The sequence below is a fragment of the Rhinolophus sinicus genome, chromosome 5 (assembly GCF_057876585.1).
Source record: "Rhinolophus sinicus isolate RSI-liver-muscle chromosome 5, RSI-T2T, whole genome shotgun sequence".
NCBI classification, from domain to species: Eukaryota; Metazoa; Chordata; class Mammalia; order Chiroptera; family Rhinolophidae; genus Rhinolophus; species Rhinolophus sinicus.
This window is the reverse complement of record NC_142505.1, coordinates 78,996,567-79,010,661: the sequence shown is the minus strand read 5'-3', so window position 1 is coordinate 79,010,661 and position 14,095 is coordinate 78,996,567. Positions and strand designations below refer to the sequence as shown.

The window sequence follows — 14,095 nt, the reverse complement described above, 5'->3', positions numbered from 1 at the left end:
GACCGGTGAGGAGAACGTGACAGTCATCCAGGTGCAAGGGATGGTGGCTTGGGTTGGGGTGTGAGTATAGTGATGGAGAAAAGCAGACAGATTCTGGACATAGAGCTGAGGTGCACCAACAGGCATGGGGTAGGGAGAGGCAGCCTGACTCCCGGGTATTGGTCTTAAGCAACCAGCTGGCTATTGGTGTCTTCAGTGAGTAGCTGACCTTAGACTGCCAGCCTCCAAAGTCTGTCATAAAAATCAGAAGACGACCTTTCATGCTTGCAGTCCTTGCATTGCTTTTGGAAAATAATGGCAAATCTCTGTATCAGTTTGAATCAGCCCACGAGCCAGTGATAAATGGTAACTACAGGCTATTGATTATAAAAGTGCCGGCCATTCTTTTTCTGCCTTCTCCTTCCCAGTGATCAGCAGTTTTATCCACGCTGATCGTTTTTTATCAGCTGTAAATCTGAAGCTCTTCTGAGTGTTCCTGTGGGCCAAGGTGCTGTGTTCCTAGTGCCACCACCCCAGAGGGAGCAATAAGACAGCATCTTCCAGACACAGGTCTCTAATTGAATCTCCGTCTGTATTTCAGGAGCCAGCTGTGCAGTTAGGAGGATTTAAGTGTACAATTAAGAAATGGCTCATCCCTCAAAGTACTTCTAGTATTATTAGATGACACGGGCTAAAAATTGGCACAGTGGAAACTTGTCTTTAATCATGCACAAAATTGGGCCTGACTCATTTGATCTGCTTTGAGTTATTTTACAGGATAATTCCTTTGGTCAGTAGAAGGATTTTTATTTCTCAGCTGCTCAGAAGTTTAGATGACCTGTGTCACTGAAAAGTTCAACAACCCTAGAGGGTTAGGGCCAAATCTCTCCGGGATTTTGAGCAGAATCAGCTGCTGAGCTAGAGGAAGACTCATTACGTGGTGAATGCCCTGGCCCCAGAATGACTCCTATCCAAGCAAGACCCGTTGCAAGAGCAGTCTCAGGGCCATCCCACTTCTGTCTTCCATCATCACTGGTTGAGTCCTGGCAGCCTTCCATCTTTGATTACAGAGGTTGGTTGGTTTGCAGCTCTAGGCTATTAATGACCTTGGAAAGCTTGCTCACCCTGTATTTTGTGAATCCACCATGAAACTCCTGGAGCCACTTATTCAAACAGTTGTCACAGAAAAGAGGGAAGGAAAACTGAACCACAGGCATCAGAGGACATGAAACAGAGCAGAGAGCATCTTACATTTGCACATGTGCTCTTTGCTCAGCCCTGCTCAGGGAGGTCGAGGCATCTTCCCGAGCCTTTGTCCACTCAAACAGGAGTGGACCTTGAGATGACACAAAAGGACAGCTGGGAGCAGCCTAGACACTAGCCCTGGTGCTACCTCTCCGTATTCCTGTGAGAGATGGAGTATCTTTAACCCCATTTAACAGATGAGAGAACTGAGGCTCAGGGGCAACGGTCACACAGCTGGTTGACTAAGGTCTGACTCAGAAGGGCACCATCTTCTAGCCCACAAGCTGCCAGGGCACTGGTCCATCATTCATCTTCACAGGGCAGCACCAGAGCCTTCCCTGGAACCTGCCCTAAGCCTGTGTCTCAGTTCCTCGGAAGAGATCTATCTGCCCCTTAGCAGTCTGATGGGAGGGGGCCAGGAGCAAGAGGAGATACTTTTGCTGAAGCGGAGTGAAGGGTTTGAGCAAGGACCTGACAATGGCTCATCTGCTTTCTTGGGCCCACGGATGGCCTTCCCAGCTGCATTGCTTTCCTCCCAAAGTGACTTCCAAATGTGCAGGGACCAGGAGGAGCCCAATTCCCTCCCTCTTTCTTATACCCAGGCTGCACCCAGAGCTGCCATCTCACTGCGTACAAAGGCCTCTGACACTGCCATGGTTCTGAGAAGTACTGTAACGTTCCCCACAGGACAAAGGCCCTACTGTTCATACATACGTGGTTTTTAAGCTTTTTTCCTTTGTGTCTCTTTGGTAGATCTGCTTGACTGTTCAACCTTTGTGCTTTGGGTGCTTATTTTAAGCTGTGGATCCTTTGTTTTGGGGGGCTCTCCTTTGTAAGGGAAGGCAGCTCCATCAGACATCAGAGGCTCTCTGTGCTTTGCTTTTAGGCTTCCGGGAATCTGAATTGTTTTTCACAAAACTGGTTCCTTGCCTTTGCAATGTTTTATCCAACCTGGGTTCTGTGGACATGGGACTAAACAGTGGAACAAAACCATGACACAGGTGAGGTGGCCCAAGTGTGCCTCCTATAAAAGCTGCCCCATGACCTGGTCCAAGATCCAGTGTGTCAATTTGTTGGGGTGTGTACTGACCCCATATACTCACTCTCGGAAAGGTATGTTTCCTTTCTGGGCACAGCAAACAAGACACATCCCAAATGAACCACAGAATCCAGGCACAGACCATCATTCAAATAAGCCCCAACCTGTATGATACAATCCATTCCCCAAAACCCAGTGGGGAGTCCTCTTCTTCACCTTCTCGATGGCCTTTTCTCTAGAGATCAAATAGGACAGATAACTTGCCAGTGCTGCATTCTTCTATTCTGGTGTCTGATAAACCCAATTTAACACATCACTTGTCCTGAGATCCATTTGGTCTATACTTCCAAATGTTCCTCAATTTCTGTTTTCCCAGGTGGCCACATTGTTTCCTCTGGATTCTACTTCATCTGCCAACTTCAACAAACCGTGTGTGTTCTCTTCCTTGTCTGTGTCTTCAGCTGCTCTGGCTACACAGAGAGGGTTGTCTCTTCCATAGAAAGACCTATTTTCCCTTCACCAGCAGCAGCTCGGGGTCCAGTGGGCAGGAGGAACTGTGTGCCTTCTTCCCCCAGATTTAGGTCTCCGTGTCACGACCATTCTTACACACTGTGTGCCTCAGCATTCATTCTTTTGCCTGAGTATTACCACTAAATATACTCACCTCCAGCACCTGCTAATGCATGGGCAGGGGGGGCCCAGCTGCCACCAGTGAAGACGTGGACACTTGGGCAAAGTTTATTATCTTCATGAAGTGACAGAACTCTAGGGAAGGCAGCAAGGAGCTACCTCCAACTCATCGCAAAGGAACACGCTTTCCCCCACATAGTGAAGGAAGGGAGGCTTTTGATGTCCACTTTTCTGGAAACAGAGACCTTCTTGTAGCATCCATCTTAAATAGAACTTCTGGGCGTTTTCTAACCATTTCAGACTTTCTGGGGATAAGACTGGCATCTTGCTCCCGCAGATTCCAAGGTGTCTAACATGCATGTGCCAGAGGGGACGCCATCAGGACACAGTTTCTAAGCAACTGACAGACGGTCACACTGTTCTCCTTTAAGGTGCCTGTCACTCCTGGGAGTGAACTGGGGGTTGGGAGGAAGGTGAAAGGGTCCCTGTCTGGTTACAGGGCTCATAGGAAGCTTCTATAATCCTAATGTGTGTTGAGAGACTTAAAAGCAAATCTTTGTTTTTCTACACTTTGAGACGCAGGTCTGCAGACACCCTAGCTCAGGTCAAGCACACCAGTGGCCAAGAGTAGGCTGTGAGCTTGTGTGACAATGACATACCAGTGCCCATCTTCCCCACGGGGTAACAACTGAACAAAGCCATCCATCCTCTAAAATCTGGCTGAGGTTTCCTCCTGCATAAAAGACTTTGTGGTGTGTTTTTTTATCAAGGACAAATAGGTACCCAGAAACAGCCCAAACCCCATTTGACCAATGGGAGCCGGTTTCCTGCATCTTATCCCCTAAACCATCTTGCATTTAACCTTTTTCTGAGGCTTGGTTTCTATTTTGGTTAATCCCAGATCTCCCACGTCCCAGCTGTGTGACCTTGGAGAAGTCACCTTGCTCTCTGAGCCTCAGTGTCCTCCCCTGTAAATGGGGATGACAACCTCCACCTCACCAGGTTTCTGGGATTATTCAATGAGGTCATTTGGCCAAGGAGGTTCCCACAGCTCCTGGCCTGCAGGCGTCCTCAGTACCCTCGCTTTGCTTTTTTTTCACCCTCTCTCCCTTCCTCCCAGGGAGCTACCTGCATTGAAGGAGGCTAGTGAGCAGGGTTTCACCTATGCAAAACAAGTGGAGTATGAGGGCCACGTTTTGTATTAATCATAAGCACATACCCTGGAATCTTTTAAAATAGTCAGTTTGATCATGTTGTGCTAAAACACAGCGTGCACACCAAGCCAGAAGGGCTAGGATTGCTGTCGTAACTATGAAAGGATTCCACTCAGCACCGTCACAGGAAACGGACCTCTTCACTTCCCATCTTTGGCTTAGAATTTGACACCATAAACGCTCTCTAGTTGACGGGTCCAGAAACTGAAGAACACTTGATTCTTGTGGTTTTTCTTGAAAGTCAACAAACTTTAACCAGATCCCCTTAACTTGCATGGGCCTGAAAGTCTGCAGTGGAAGAATACTTCTGCATTCCTTATTCAGTAACGATGTTATGTACTTGGGTATCTAGGCTGTGGGTTTTGTTTTTCTTTGTGTTTTTCTTCCCATGAGAACTGGTTCAGGACAAGCTTTGGCTTGGTTTGGTTTCTCCAATTCAAGGTAGAAAGAGCATGAATGAGCCCCATGGAAAGGCAGATATTCTTATAACTTAGATGGCCCACCTTATTGACTGGAAGACTGTCAATGAGAAATCTAGCACTGCAATTTACCACCAACATGACAAGACTCAGGCCTCTCTGAGAAGGAGCAGTGGGAAGATAACTTGCTAATTAACTGTTTAGCATAAACTTCGGTCACAACTCAAACCACAGAGCCAAGGGGACGGCCAGCCCACCGCAGGCCGAGGAGGCTCAGCACCGGCTTACACGGGCTGACCCAGAGCTGACGGTGAAGAGCTTATGCCAGGTTTTGTCCAAGCCTTGGAATCATGGGGCCAGGTGACACGTTCTCCAGGGGCGGGTGACACGTCCTCCAGGGGGTGGGTGACACATCCTCCACGGGGCCAGGTGACACGTCCTCCATGGGGCGGGTGACACGTCCTCCAGGGGCCAGGTGACATGTCCTCCAGGGGCCAGGTGACACGTCCTCCAGGGGCCGGGTGACACGTCCTCCAGGGGCCAGGTGACATGTCCTCCAGGGGGTGGGTGACACGTCCTCCGCCAGGTCTTCCCCATCAAGGGCATTGAGAGAACCACCATTTGATGACAATAATGAGTTAAATCCTCCAGCTCTCTGCATCCCAGCAGTTCACCTCTTTTACTTGCAAGAAGCTTTTCCCGAATCCATGTCATCAGAGTGAACTCAGCAGCCTGCTTGACATCCCACAGCGAAGCTGGGGACAGAATTCAGGTCCCTTCGATGTAGAAAATACTGCCCCTGTGCCCTCAGTCCTCAGGTGAGCAGGTCACAGGAAGGGATGACCAGTGAGCAGGGAATCCCTCCCTCTTTGCCTTGCTGCTCATCTCTTGCAAGATTCAGAAGTCTCAGCTGCCAGAATGTTTTTAAATCCTGTGATTTCACAGGAACCCTGGAATAACTCGCTGGCAAAATCCAAAGTTCACCCCCTGTGGTCTTTCTTACACTTGGCCCTATTCTTGGTGTCTCCTACGTGTTTGTTCATGCCTGCTTGCTTAAAGAATCCAGTGTCTGCATCATAAATGAGCCTGCAGGCCAAAATCCTCTCCTGCACCATGCCCGGGGGTGCAGAGCCAGGCATGTGCGGTTTCAGCAAAGTGGCATCTTGGCAAAACTTGCGAGGCCCAGCAGTATCTCTTTCTGCGTCTGGGCAGAAACTTTCCAGCCTGTCCTCCCAGCCTGGTCCTGCCTCTGTACTAAGTGCATCTCCACTCAGGCACAGCGGCTCATAGGGAGGCAGCTCTGCCTGGGCTGGGCTGGCCTGCTAAGGCTTCAATGCTCCCTCCTGATCACATCAGTTGTTGAATTAGAAGAAAGTATTTCAGAGTTGCAGCCCCGGGAGAAGACATGCCTGGCAGAGGTCACAAAGAAGGGCAGGGTTGGCTCAGGCCTCGGACCTTTAAGTAGCGCCTGTGGATCCTAGATGATGCTTCCTCCTTGGCTCAGCCTCTTGCCATTGAGTGTCCTATTCTTACATCCCAGAGTCAGGTGGTACTGAATCCTGGGGGAGAGCTTAAACAGAGAGACGGGCCCAGGTTTCCCCAGCAGGCAGGGCACCCCTCAGAAGCGAGGCACCAGGTGTGAGAGGACTCACAGCCGCTGACCGGGCTCTGCAGGAGGGAGCAGTCGAGTGGACACTGTGCTGGAAGCCACTGTGTGTGGCCAGGCTTGTCTGATGCCTACCTTGTGTTCACATTTCAGAAAATCATGAAACGGCTCATTAAAAGATACGTCCTGAAGGCCCAGGTGGACAGAGAGAATGACGAAGTCAATGAAGGTAAGGATTGCGTCTGTTCCCAGTAGGGTGGCGGAAGTCGGACATGGTGTCACGAGGCTGAAATCAAGGTGTTGTCGACAGGCCCATGTTCCTGTCTGGGGGCCCAGGAGAGGCTCAGTCTCCTTGCTCACTGGGTGTTGGCAGAATACAGTTCCATGCGGTTGTAGGACTGAGGTCTCTGTTCCCTTGCTGGTTGTCAGCTGGGCAGCCCTTTGCTCTAACCTAGAGGCCCCCTTCAGTGTGTATGCAGCCCCTTCGTTTCAGAACCAGCAACAGGGCAGATTTCGCCCTTCTCACGCTGCCACCTCACTTGCCTCTTCTGTCATCACATCTCTCTGACCCACTCTTCTGCCTTCCTCTTCTACTTTCAAAGACTTGTGATTAGATTGGACAAATCAAAATAACCTCTCCATTTAAGGCCAGCTGATTATCAACCGTAATTCTATTTGCAACTACAGTTCCCTTTTGCCGTGTAATATAACATGTTCACAGACAGGACACGAGGGCTTCTTTGGGGGTCAAGGTCACTGTTCTGCCTACCACAGTTATGGCTGCCTTGGGTCGGCTCATGGCCCTTGAGTTCAGTACGGTCCAGAATTCCTCATTTCATGGGCCATGCAGAGAGCTGCAGACTATATGCCTCTTTCAGATGCTGCCGCCACCTCAGTTCCAGCTGGCTCCCGTCCTGTCTCACTTCCAGGCTTTCAGAACCTGACAACCCCAGTGTTTCTCAAAGTATCTCCCACCTCAGAATCACTTGTTAAAAATGCATGTCCCAGACCCCACCCAGCCCTCATGATTGGCATCTCTGGGGAGATTGGCGCCTGGGGGTCTGCACTTTGAGGAGTGCACCCACGTCATTCTGATGCACACTGAAGTTTGCAAAGTACATTATTTTCACTGTTTGGGTTATTTTCCAGGTTATTGTAAGCAGTTATTCTTAGGTGAAAAGCAAATTACCTTATTCCAGGTAATTAATCTTCATGAGACACATAGGACCAATATGTGCTACTGAGAAACAGCCTCCTCCATGAATGAGGGCACCAAGTCTCCCCCTCGCTGGGGCCTCAGGGGACTGCCGCCAGAGTCTGGTCACCATCAGTGACCGTCTGCCTCATCCCGGGCCATCACGCCTGGGCTGACACTGTCTAGGCGCTGAGCAGCTGTCCTTGTACCCTCACCTACTTTTGGGTCCCAACCACAAAACTGCCAGGTGTCAGGCCAGTCAGCCTCGAGCAATGTGTCACTGTGATTGACAGGAATGTACCTGATTATAGAAGGTGAGGCTGCCCAGGTTTGGGGCCACTAAAACTGCACCATGAAACCGGGGCTCAGGGGAGCACCCAATGAAAAGAAGACAGGGATGTATGCTTTTGTCCAAACTGACCAAGCGGTACCTTTAAACCTCTGCACTCTATGTATGGAAGGCATACCTAGCGGACAGATATGAGTAACGTGTCCCCAGGCAGTGGACTCCCACTTGAGTCAAGTCCAGTATCTATACTATCAGGAAAGAATCTTTCGACTCTCCTTTGTGGTTCATAAAAAGACTCCCACAGACCAGGCCCATGTGGATTTCTAACCACAGGGTTCACTGTGGGAATAAGTGAAAGTCCCACCTGGTGGTCCCTCCTCGGAAAGGAGGAGCAGACAGGCCTGCCGCGGTGCTTTGCTGAAGCTGCGCTGCTTGCGTGGTCTGGACGGACCCTGGTCCTGCGAGGCTGCCGGCACCATGGCTGCGTCCACCGGCCGAGCTGCTCCCTCCACACTTGGGAGTCTCTCCCTTCTGCAACTGACAGAACACCACATGGAGCTTCGTGAAAACAAGTGCCTCAGTGGACGAGTCTTGTCATCAGAGTCTTGAAACCTGCCTTTAATGGCTCCCAAACCAACATTCTAACCGTCATGACATGAAATAAGTGATAGCATTTCACAGCTCTGATCGTGACGCCTCCTTGTACCTCAGATCCTTAGTGAGAGCATGACAAGGAATGGGAGGAGATGGGTCTCTAAAAGATGGATGTGTCTTTCAGTGGTAGGAGCTGAGTGGTACTTAGGTCAAAACAGAGCCCCATCCCCTCGGCCCCACCCTTGGTGGGCTGGACCAGCAACCTGACATTCTGCTGGAGAGACGCACACCCCAAATGCATGCGGGATGAGCCCTTCCGCCCGCTCTCACTCACCCAAATCTCATCTCTCCTTGTAGGCGAACTGAAGGAAATCAAGCAAGATATCTCCAGCCTGCGCTATGAGCTCCTCGAAGAGAAATCTCAAGCTACCGGCGAGCTGGCAGACCTGATCCAACAGCTCAGTGAGAAATTTGGGAAGAATTTAAACAAAGACCACCTGAGGGTGAACAAGGGTAAAGACATTTAGTCCCCCGCATGGGCATCTGTGACTTCTACCAGCATTCCAAGGCCAGGTTGGATGCCCAGTCAGTGGGGAGGGGTCCAGGGCCTACTCCTCTAAGACACTAAGGGGACCCACTGGCTCCGTCCTAGGCAGCCTTGCTGACATCTGCAGCCGAGTGGCCTTCCTGGACCCAGAACTGCTGTGAATCCAGGCTGTTGGGTGAGAAACACGACCACAGGAGGAGGGGAGGAAGTGTCCCCCCCACACACACACACACACACACACTCGTGTGAGACCTTCAGTCCAGCCACAGTGACAGAGGGCCCGGGGGCCAGTGCAGGAGAAGACCGTCCTGGATGCACACGCTCCCTCCCACTGCACCAGGAGCACAACTCTGTGTCCTGGGAACACAAAGCGCCTCACCCCGTGTGCCCCTGCTTGCCCGCCCTCTGCCACCCACACACATCCAAACAGAACCGGGAGGTGACCTGTGATCTATTCTTAAGTGCCAGATGAGAACACAGATAGCCTAATAGTAAAATAGTTCTATTTGTTTATAAAAGTTTAAAAATCCTAAATCAAAAATTGTACTGTAGGTAGCACTGTTCAGAGAACAATGACACAATCCAAATGATGTATTTTTACCTTTATTAAGATCATCTTGTATTTACTATTTTTACCTAAAATGGAAAGAAATAAAATTACCTCATAATAGCCTGGGAAGCCTCTGTGAATGTGCTGCCCTCCTGCAGTCCTGTGCCGTCAGGAGGTAGGGAGCCCACAGACCAGCCCTTCTCGGGCAGGTGTGAGCCTCCTGACAATCAGACAGCCAGGCCCCCCACCTCTAAGCCAACTCCTCCTATCCCCAGATCGAGTGACCCCAATCTCTCCAAGCTCAGGAAGGAGACAAAGGAGCCTGGGAGGGAAGCAAAACATTTTCTCCTGCCCCACCTCTCACTGCTCCCCACTGTGTGGGAGGGGCGGTACCTGGTGAAATGGAGCCAAAAATCTCTCTCAAGAGGCTTAGGTGTGAGTGGGGAGAGTGGCCACCAGAGGGCACCCCAGTCCCAAACAACATCCATTCTGAGCATGTTGGAGAGATGGCTGCCTCGGATTCCAGCCGAGCTCACTGGCCCCAGTACACTCACTAGTAGGTGTACTAGTAACACTAGCTGGATGGAGTGAGTGAGCACTTGCTGTGTGCCACGCACTGTGCAGACAGCTCTGCATGCGTCACTGAACTCAGAGCCACCCTACGAAGAGGAAGAGAGCAGCGTCACAAATTCAGATGCCTTGCATACACCCTGGGAGGGCATGTGCGTGTTTTATGCAGGTATGTGTATGGGGGGCCTTGTGTTTCGTGATATATCTTCAGTATGTCTTCAGAGATAAAAGTTTTTTACTTAACTCTGTTCTAAGAAGAGTGGATTGAGGGGCTGAGGAGGGGCCAAGACAAACGACACAGCCGTGGCCTACTTAAAGCGGGCCACCAACACTCAGCCCAGCCAATTGTTGCCGTAGGAATATACGCCCAGTTTTGCCAAATCTTCCCAATTTCTGGAGGGGGGAAAGTCCACATTTGCTGGGTCCTTGACAGCCAAGATGGGTGACTGGGAAAGAGGCTCTGAAGTGTGGCTCCAGACCTGGGGCTTCCTGGCCACCACCCTGTGCTCAAACAAGGAGGAGGCAGAGGCGTCTGATGGGCACCAGGGACATAGTGTATGTTCGGGGAGCTTTACAGACATAAACTCTGTTCCAGGAGCTTTTCACCTGGGGTCTGCGAGGGTCCGGGGATGCACTGCAAATCCTAAAGTGCTTGTCTTTATGGTGGTTTACTGTTCTGAAGAGAACAATGCAGCTTTTCTCAACTACTCCTCCATGGCCCCCCAAAGCCGCAGGTGATGACTGAATTCGTTCAGGGGATACTTACTGAGTCCCTTGCCAAGTACTGGGGATGAGACATATATACATCCATCTGGGCTCCTTTTAAAGCCTGCACGCTGAATAGGGAGGCTGGCGTGCTTTGGGGGAAAAGCAGTTGATTTCTCCAGGAGACAAATTACCAACACTTCTGGAAGATTTCCTTTCAGATCCCTCACTTGTCTTCGTCAGAATGCTAATAAACACTTCTAAGATACATTATTCAATTTCCCTATCTACCTTTGAACAGAGGCAGCTGGCAACCCCATTTGTAAATCCTGGGGCACCCTTTCCCTATCAAACCTAAGTCTCAAATTTTCCCCTTAAGGAGATAAAGGAAAACAAGTCGCACTAAGTAATTAAAAACTGGAAAGGAAAATTAGCACCATCCATTTAGGCTTTGCAAGGCACGTCTGGGAGGTGAAGGCAGTCCGGAAATGGAGGATTGGTGGCCGCAGATGGATGTAGGGGAGGAGAGGAAACCCTCTTTTGTCAAAAGCTGTTGGAGAGGCCTGGGCACCTAGGGCTGGCAGCGCCATCAGCCCGGAGCCCGGGGGCAAGAGCTGAGTGATTTTTCAGGCCCTCACAGCCTCCCTCACTTTCCCCCATCTCCTCGACTCCTGCTGAATTAGCCACGAGAGGAAGCAGTTCTGAGAGAGACAAAACAGGACAGTGTGGAAAGGCCTCTGGGAGGGGCTCAGGGACAGGCAGCAGGAGGAGAAAGGGCCCTTGACAAGACTCGACCCTTCCCAAAGCACCCTCCCCACCCCCTTGCAGCCTGTCACTGTTGAGTCTGTAACTAACGCAGGCCTGGAACCTCTGTCTCCACCGCAAACAGCGAAGCTCTCTGAGGGGGCCCAGGTCTGCTGTGCCCCCACTGTGCACTGGCCCAGGAACAAGGAGTAGCCACTCAAGGAATCACTGCTGGGCCTCAAGTTTCTAGAATTCCTTCAGACGGCATCATCAGGCTCCAAAATTTTGGTGAGTTTGCAGGAAACACAAGCTATCCCCTGCCGCAGCTCCGTGCAGGGTCAGCGGAAATGTGTGGCCTGCTTCCCTTCTCGTCACAGCGGGGCAGGAGGCCCAGCTCTGGCACCCTCGTTACTGCTGAGCTTCTTCAGACTGTGCCCCACCCCCCGCCAGACAACCATAGTGCAGAACCAGCTAGTGCTGAGGGCCTCAGGAGTGGCAGCCCTGCCCAGGTCTCCAGGTAACCAACCAGTGCGTAAGCAGCTGAGTTCTCCAGCCACTTGTCACCTCTGATGGCTCGTAATACGCTCCACAAATCCTAGTGACACTTCCTGGGCAAAAACCCCCAATTAGTCCCCAGAGCTATTCCTAAGGGAAGCGTGCTCACACACTTGAGGAAGCACAGCCGGCCTCCTCTGCCCATCACAGAGTAGCTCCCTCCCTCCCAACAGGCCCAGAAGACCAAAAAAAAAGAAAAAAAGGCCAACACATCCTGGGCTGTGTTCCCTCATGGGGGTACCATCCGCAAAAGTTCTTACAATGGACTACAGTCCCAGGAGGGACACCACAGGATACCTTCAAGTTTGTTTAACGACGGCCCCCCTGGGGTGCGGGGGAGAGGAGAACAAGACACCTTGCCCTGCTCAGGAGCACTCAGCGTCTGGGTAAAAATAAGCAGGCCCACCACCTGTCACTCCTCAAAGTACTCATTAAGGCTTATGTAAAGTATAGAGTCTGAGGCTCCCAGAGGCTGACAGGAATTAGGAATTTTGATCTGCTGAGGCAGGGAGGCAACACCCCATTCTATGTTTATCCCTTGAAGGGTGAATGTTCCAGAGGGAAGGGACTCCCGGAGAGACACATGGATATAAATCACCTGAGGCGTGTTAGCTAGGAAGCAAAAGCCTTTGTGCCCCTGGTCTGCAGACACGGCCAGTTCCCAGGCGGTGGAGCCCAGGCCGCCCGGGCTGGCTCTTCCTGGGAAATCCCACCCACTCTTTCCCAGGATTTCTCCCTTTGTTTCACCCCAGTCAAGCAGCTACACGTCCTGTGCCCTTTGCCTCAGAAGGAATGACACAGGCATGGGGGGAAAAACAAAGAGCAGCCTCCTGGCTTGGGTTCCCAAAGGCCTGAGTCTTTAAAGAAGGGAGAGGATTGAGGGAAGAATCCAAAAGTTTGAGAGAAACGGTGTCTGAGGAGCAGAGGGCCCGCGCATGCCCAGACATGCTTCCCTCAGGCTGAGGGCATGAGGGGAAAGGAGGTGCCAGCAGCCTGGCCCTGCCAGTGGAGGAAAAGTGCTGCGATGCCCATAGAAATGCGTCCACAGCTGGAAGGCCATCTCCTCACCCAGCCGCCCTCCTCTTGGCATCAGGGAGACATGAGGAGGAGACAGGAAGGGGCGCCCCCCAGCCAGGGCAGGGGCAAAGTGCCCGCTCATCGCAATACCTCTGAAAAGCGTGGATTCCATCTCCTCAGTGTCTGAGTCAAAAACAACAGGGTCAAACAGCCGCCCTGTGCTGACAGGGACACAGCGTCTCCTTGTCAGCTGACTGACAAAGAGGCCCACGCGTCCTGTGGCACCGACTCCATACACACACACCCAGGCCAACGGCCCACCCCTCAGCGGTGTGCTGGGGAAATAGGAGGCAAATGAAGGCAACGGACATCCATCAGAAGTTCACCAGGACACTTGAGGTGTCTGAGAGGCAGACTCGCAGGGTAGACAGCACTGATACATTGCCACTTCCACCCACCCACCTCCAGAGCAGTGTATACTCACGGAAAAGCAGATGGAAGGCAGGGGCAGAGAGGAGAGGGAAGGGAGGGAACCGGACTTGCACTGGCTGTGCCCCCCTCTTTGGCTGGAAATAGATCTCACCCCACCTCCCGGGCACAGGCCGTCACAAAACCTCAACCCAACCAATCAGAGTACCCAGTGCCCTTGAAACCAATACCACCCCAAGCAGGGCAATCATATTCCTGCCTTGAGACGCATACATATATATGTGGACACTGGGAAAGAGATGCCCTTTTTTCCAGTATGGTCGCTGAATAGGAGCGTGTGAATCTGGGACACCAGTAGACGCATCCCCGCCATGACAGGGCTGTCCAGGATGAAGTCAGAAATGAGAAACAGAGGAGAGGGGAGAAGTGAAGGTAGGAGGGGGAGGTGAGAGGAGAAAAGAGAGGGAAAAGGAAGAGGGAAAGATGGGGGTGCGGGGGAGAGGGCAGTTGTGCTACATTCTTGCCCCAACGCCTTACGTCTTGCAGCTCTCATGTCTGTGGAACTGTTCCAGAAGCCTTCTCAGCTTAGCCACCGAACAAATCCCATTTTTGCTGCAGCTAGTTTGCAGTGGGTTTCTGGATGTCCTTTACATCCCCAGAGTCCTGATGACCACAGGCACTTATGTGCCTGCCCCACCTTTCCCCCCTGGGGGGGGGGGGCTACTTTGCATTTCTGTGGTTAGAGGGGCAGGGGCCAGAAACTACCAG

At 51.6% G+C, this 14,095-nt stretch overlaps 1 protein-coding gene across 3 annotated transcripts in view; it reads left to right on the top strand.

Moving 5' to 3' along the window:
* The window catches only part of TRPC7 (transient receptor potential cation channel subfamily C member 7), a 126,927-nt gene extending 117,500 nt beyond the window's left edge, over positions 1–9,427 (top strand). For all 3 annotated transcript variants that reach the window (XM_074313552.2, XM_074313551.2, XM_019740210.3), the window contains 2 exons: positions 6,286–6,361; positions 8,568–9,427. In XM_074313552.2, the coding sequence (XP_074169653.1) occupies positions 6,286–6,361; positions 8,568–8,737 (246 nt within the window). In that variant the 3' untranslated portion in view covers positions 8,738–9,427. The remainder of the gene's footprint in view (positions 1–6,285; positions 6,362–8,567) is intronic.
* Positions 9,428–14,095: the final 4,668 nt, after the last annotated feature.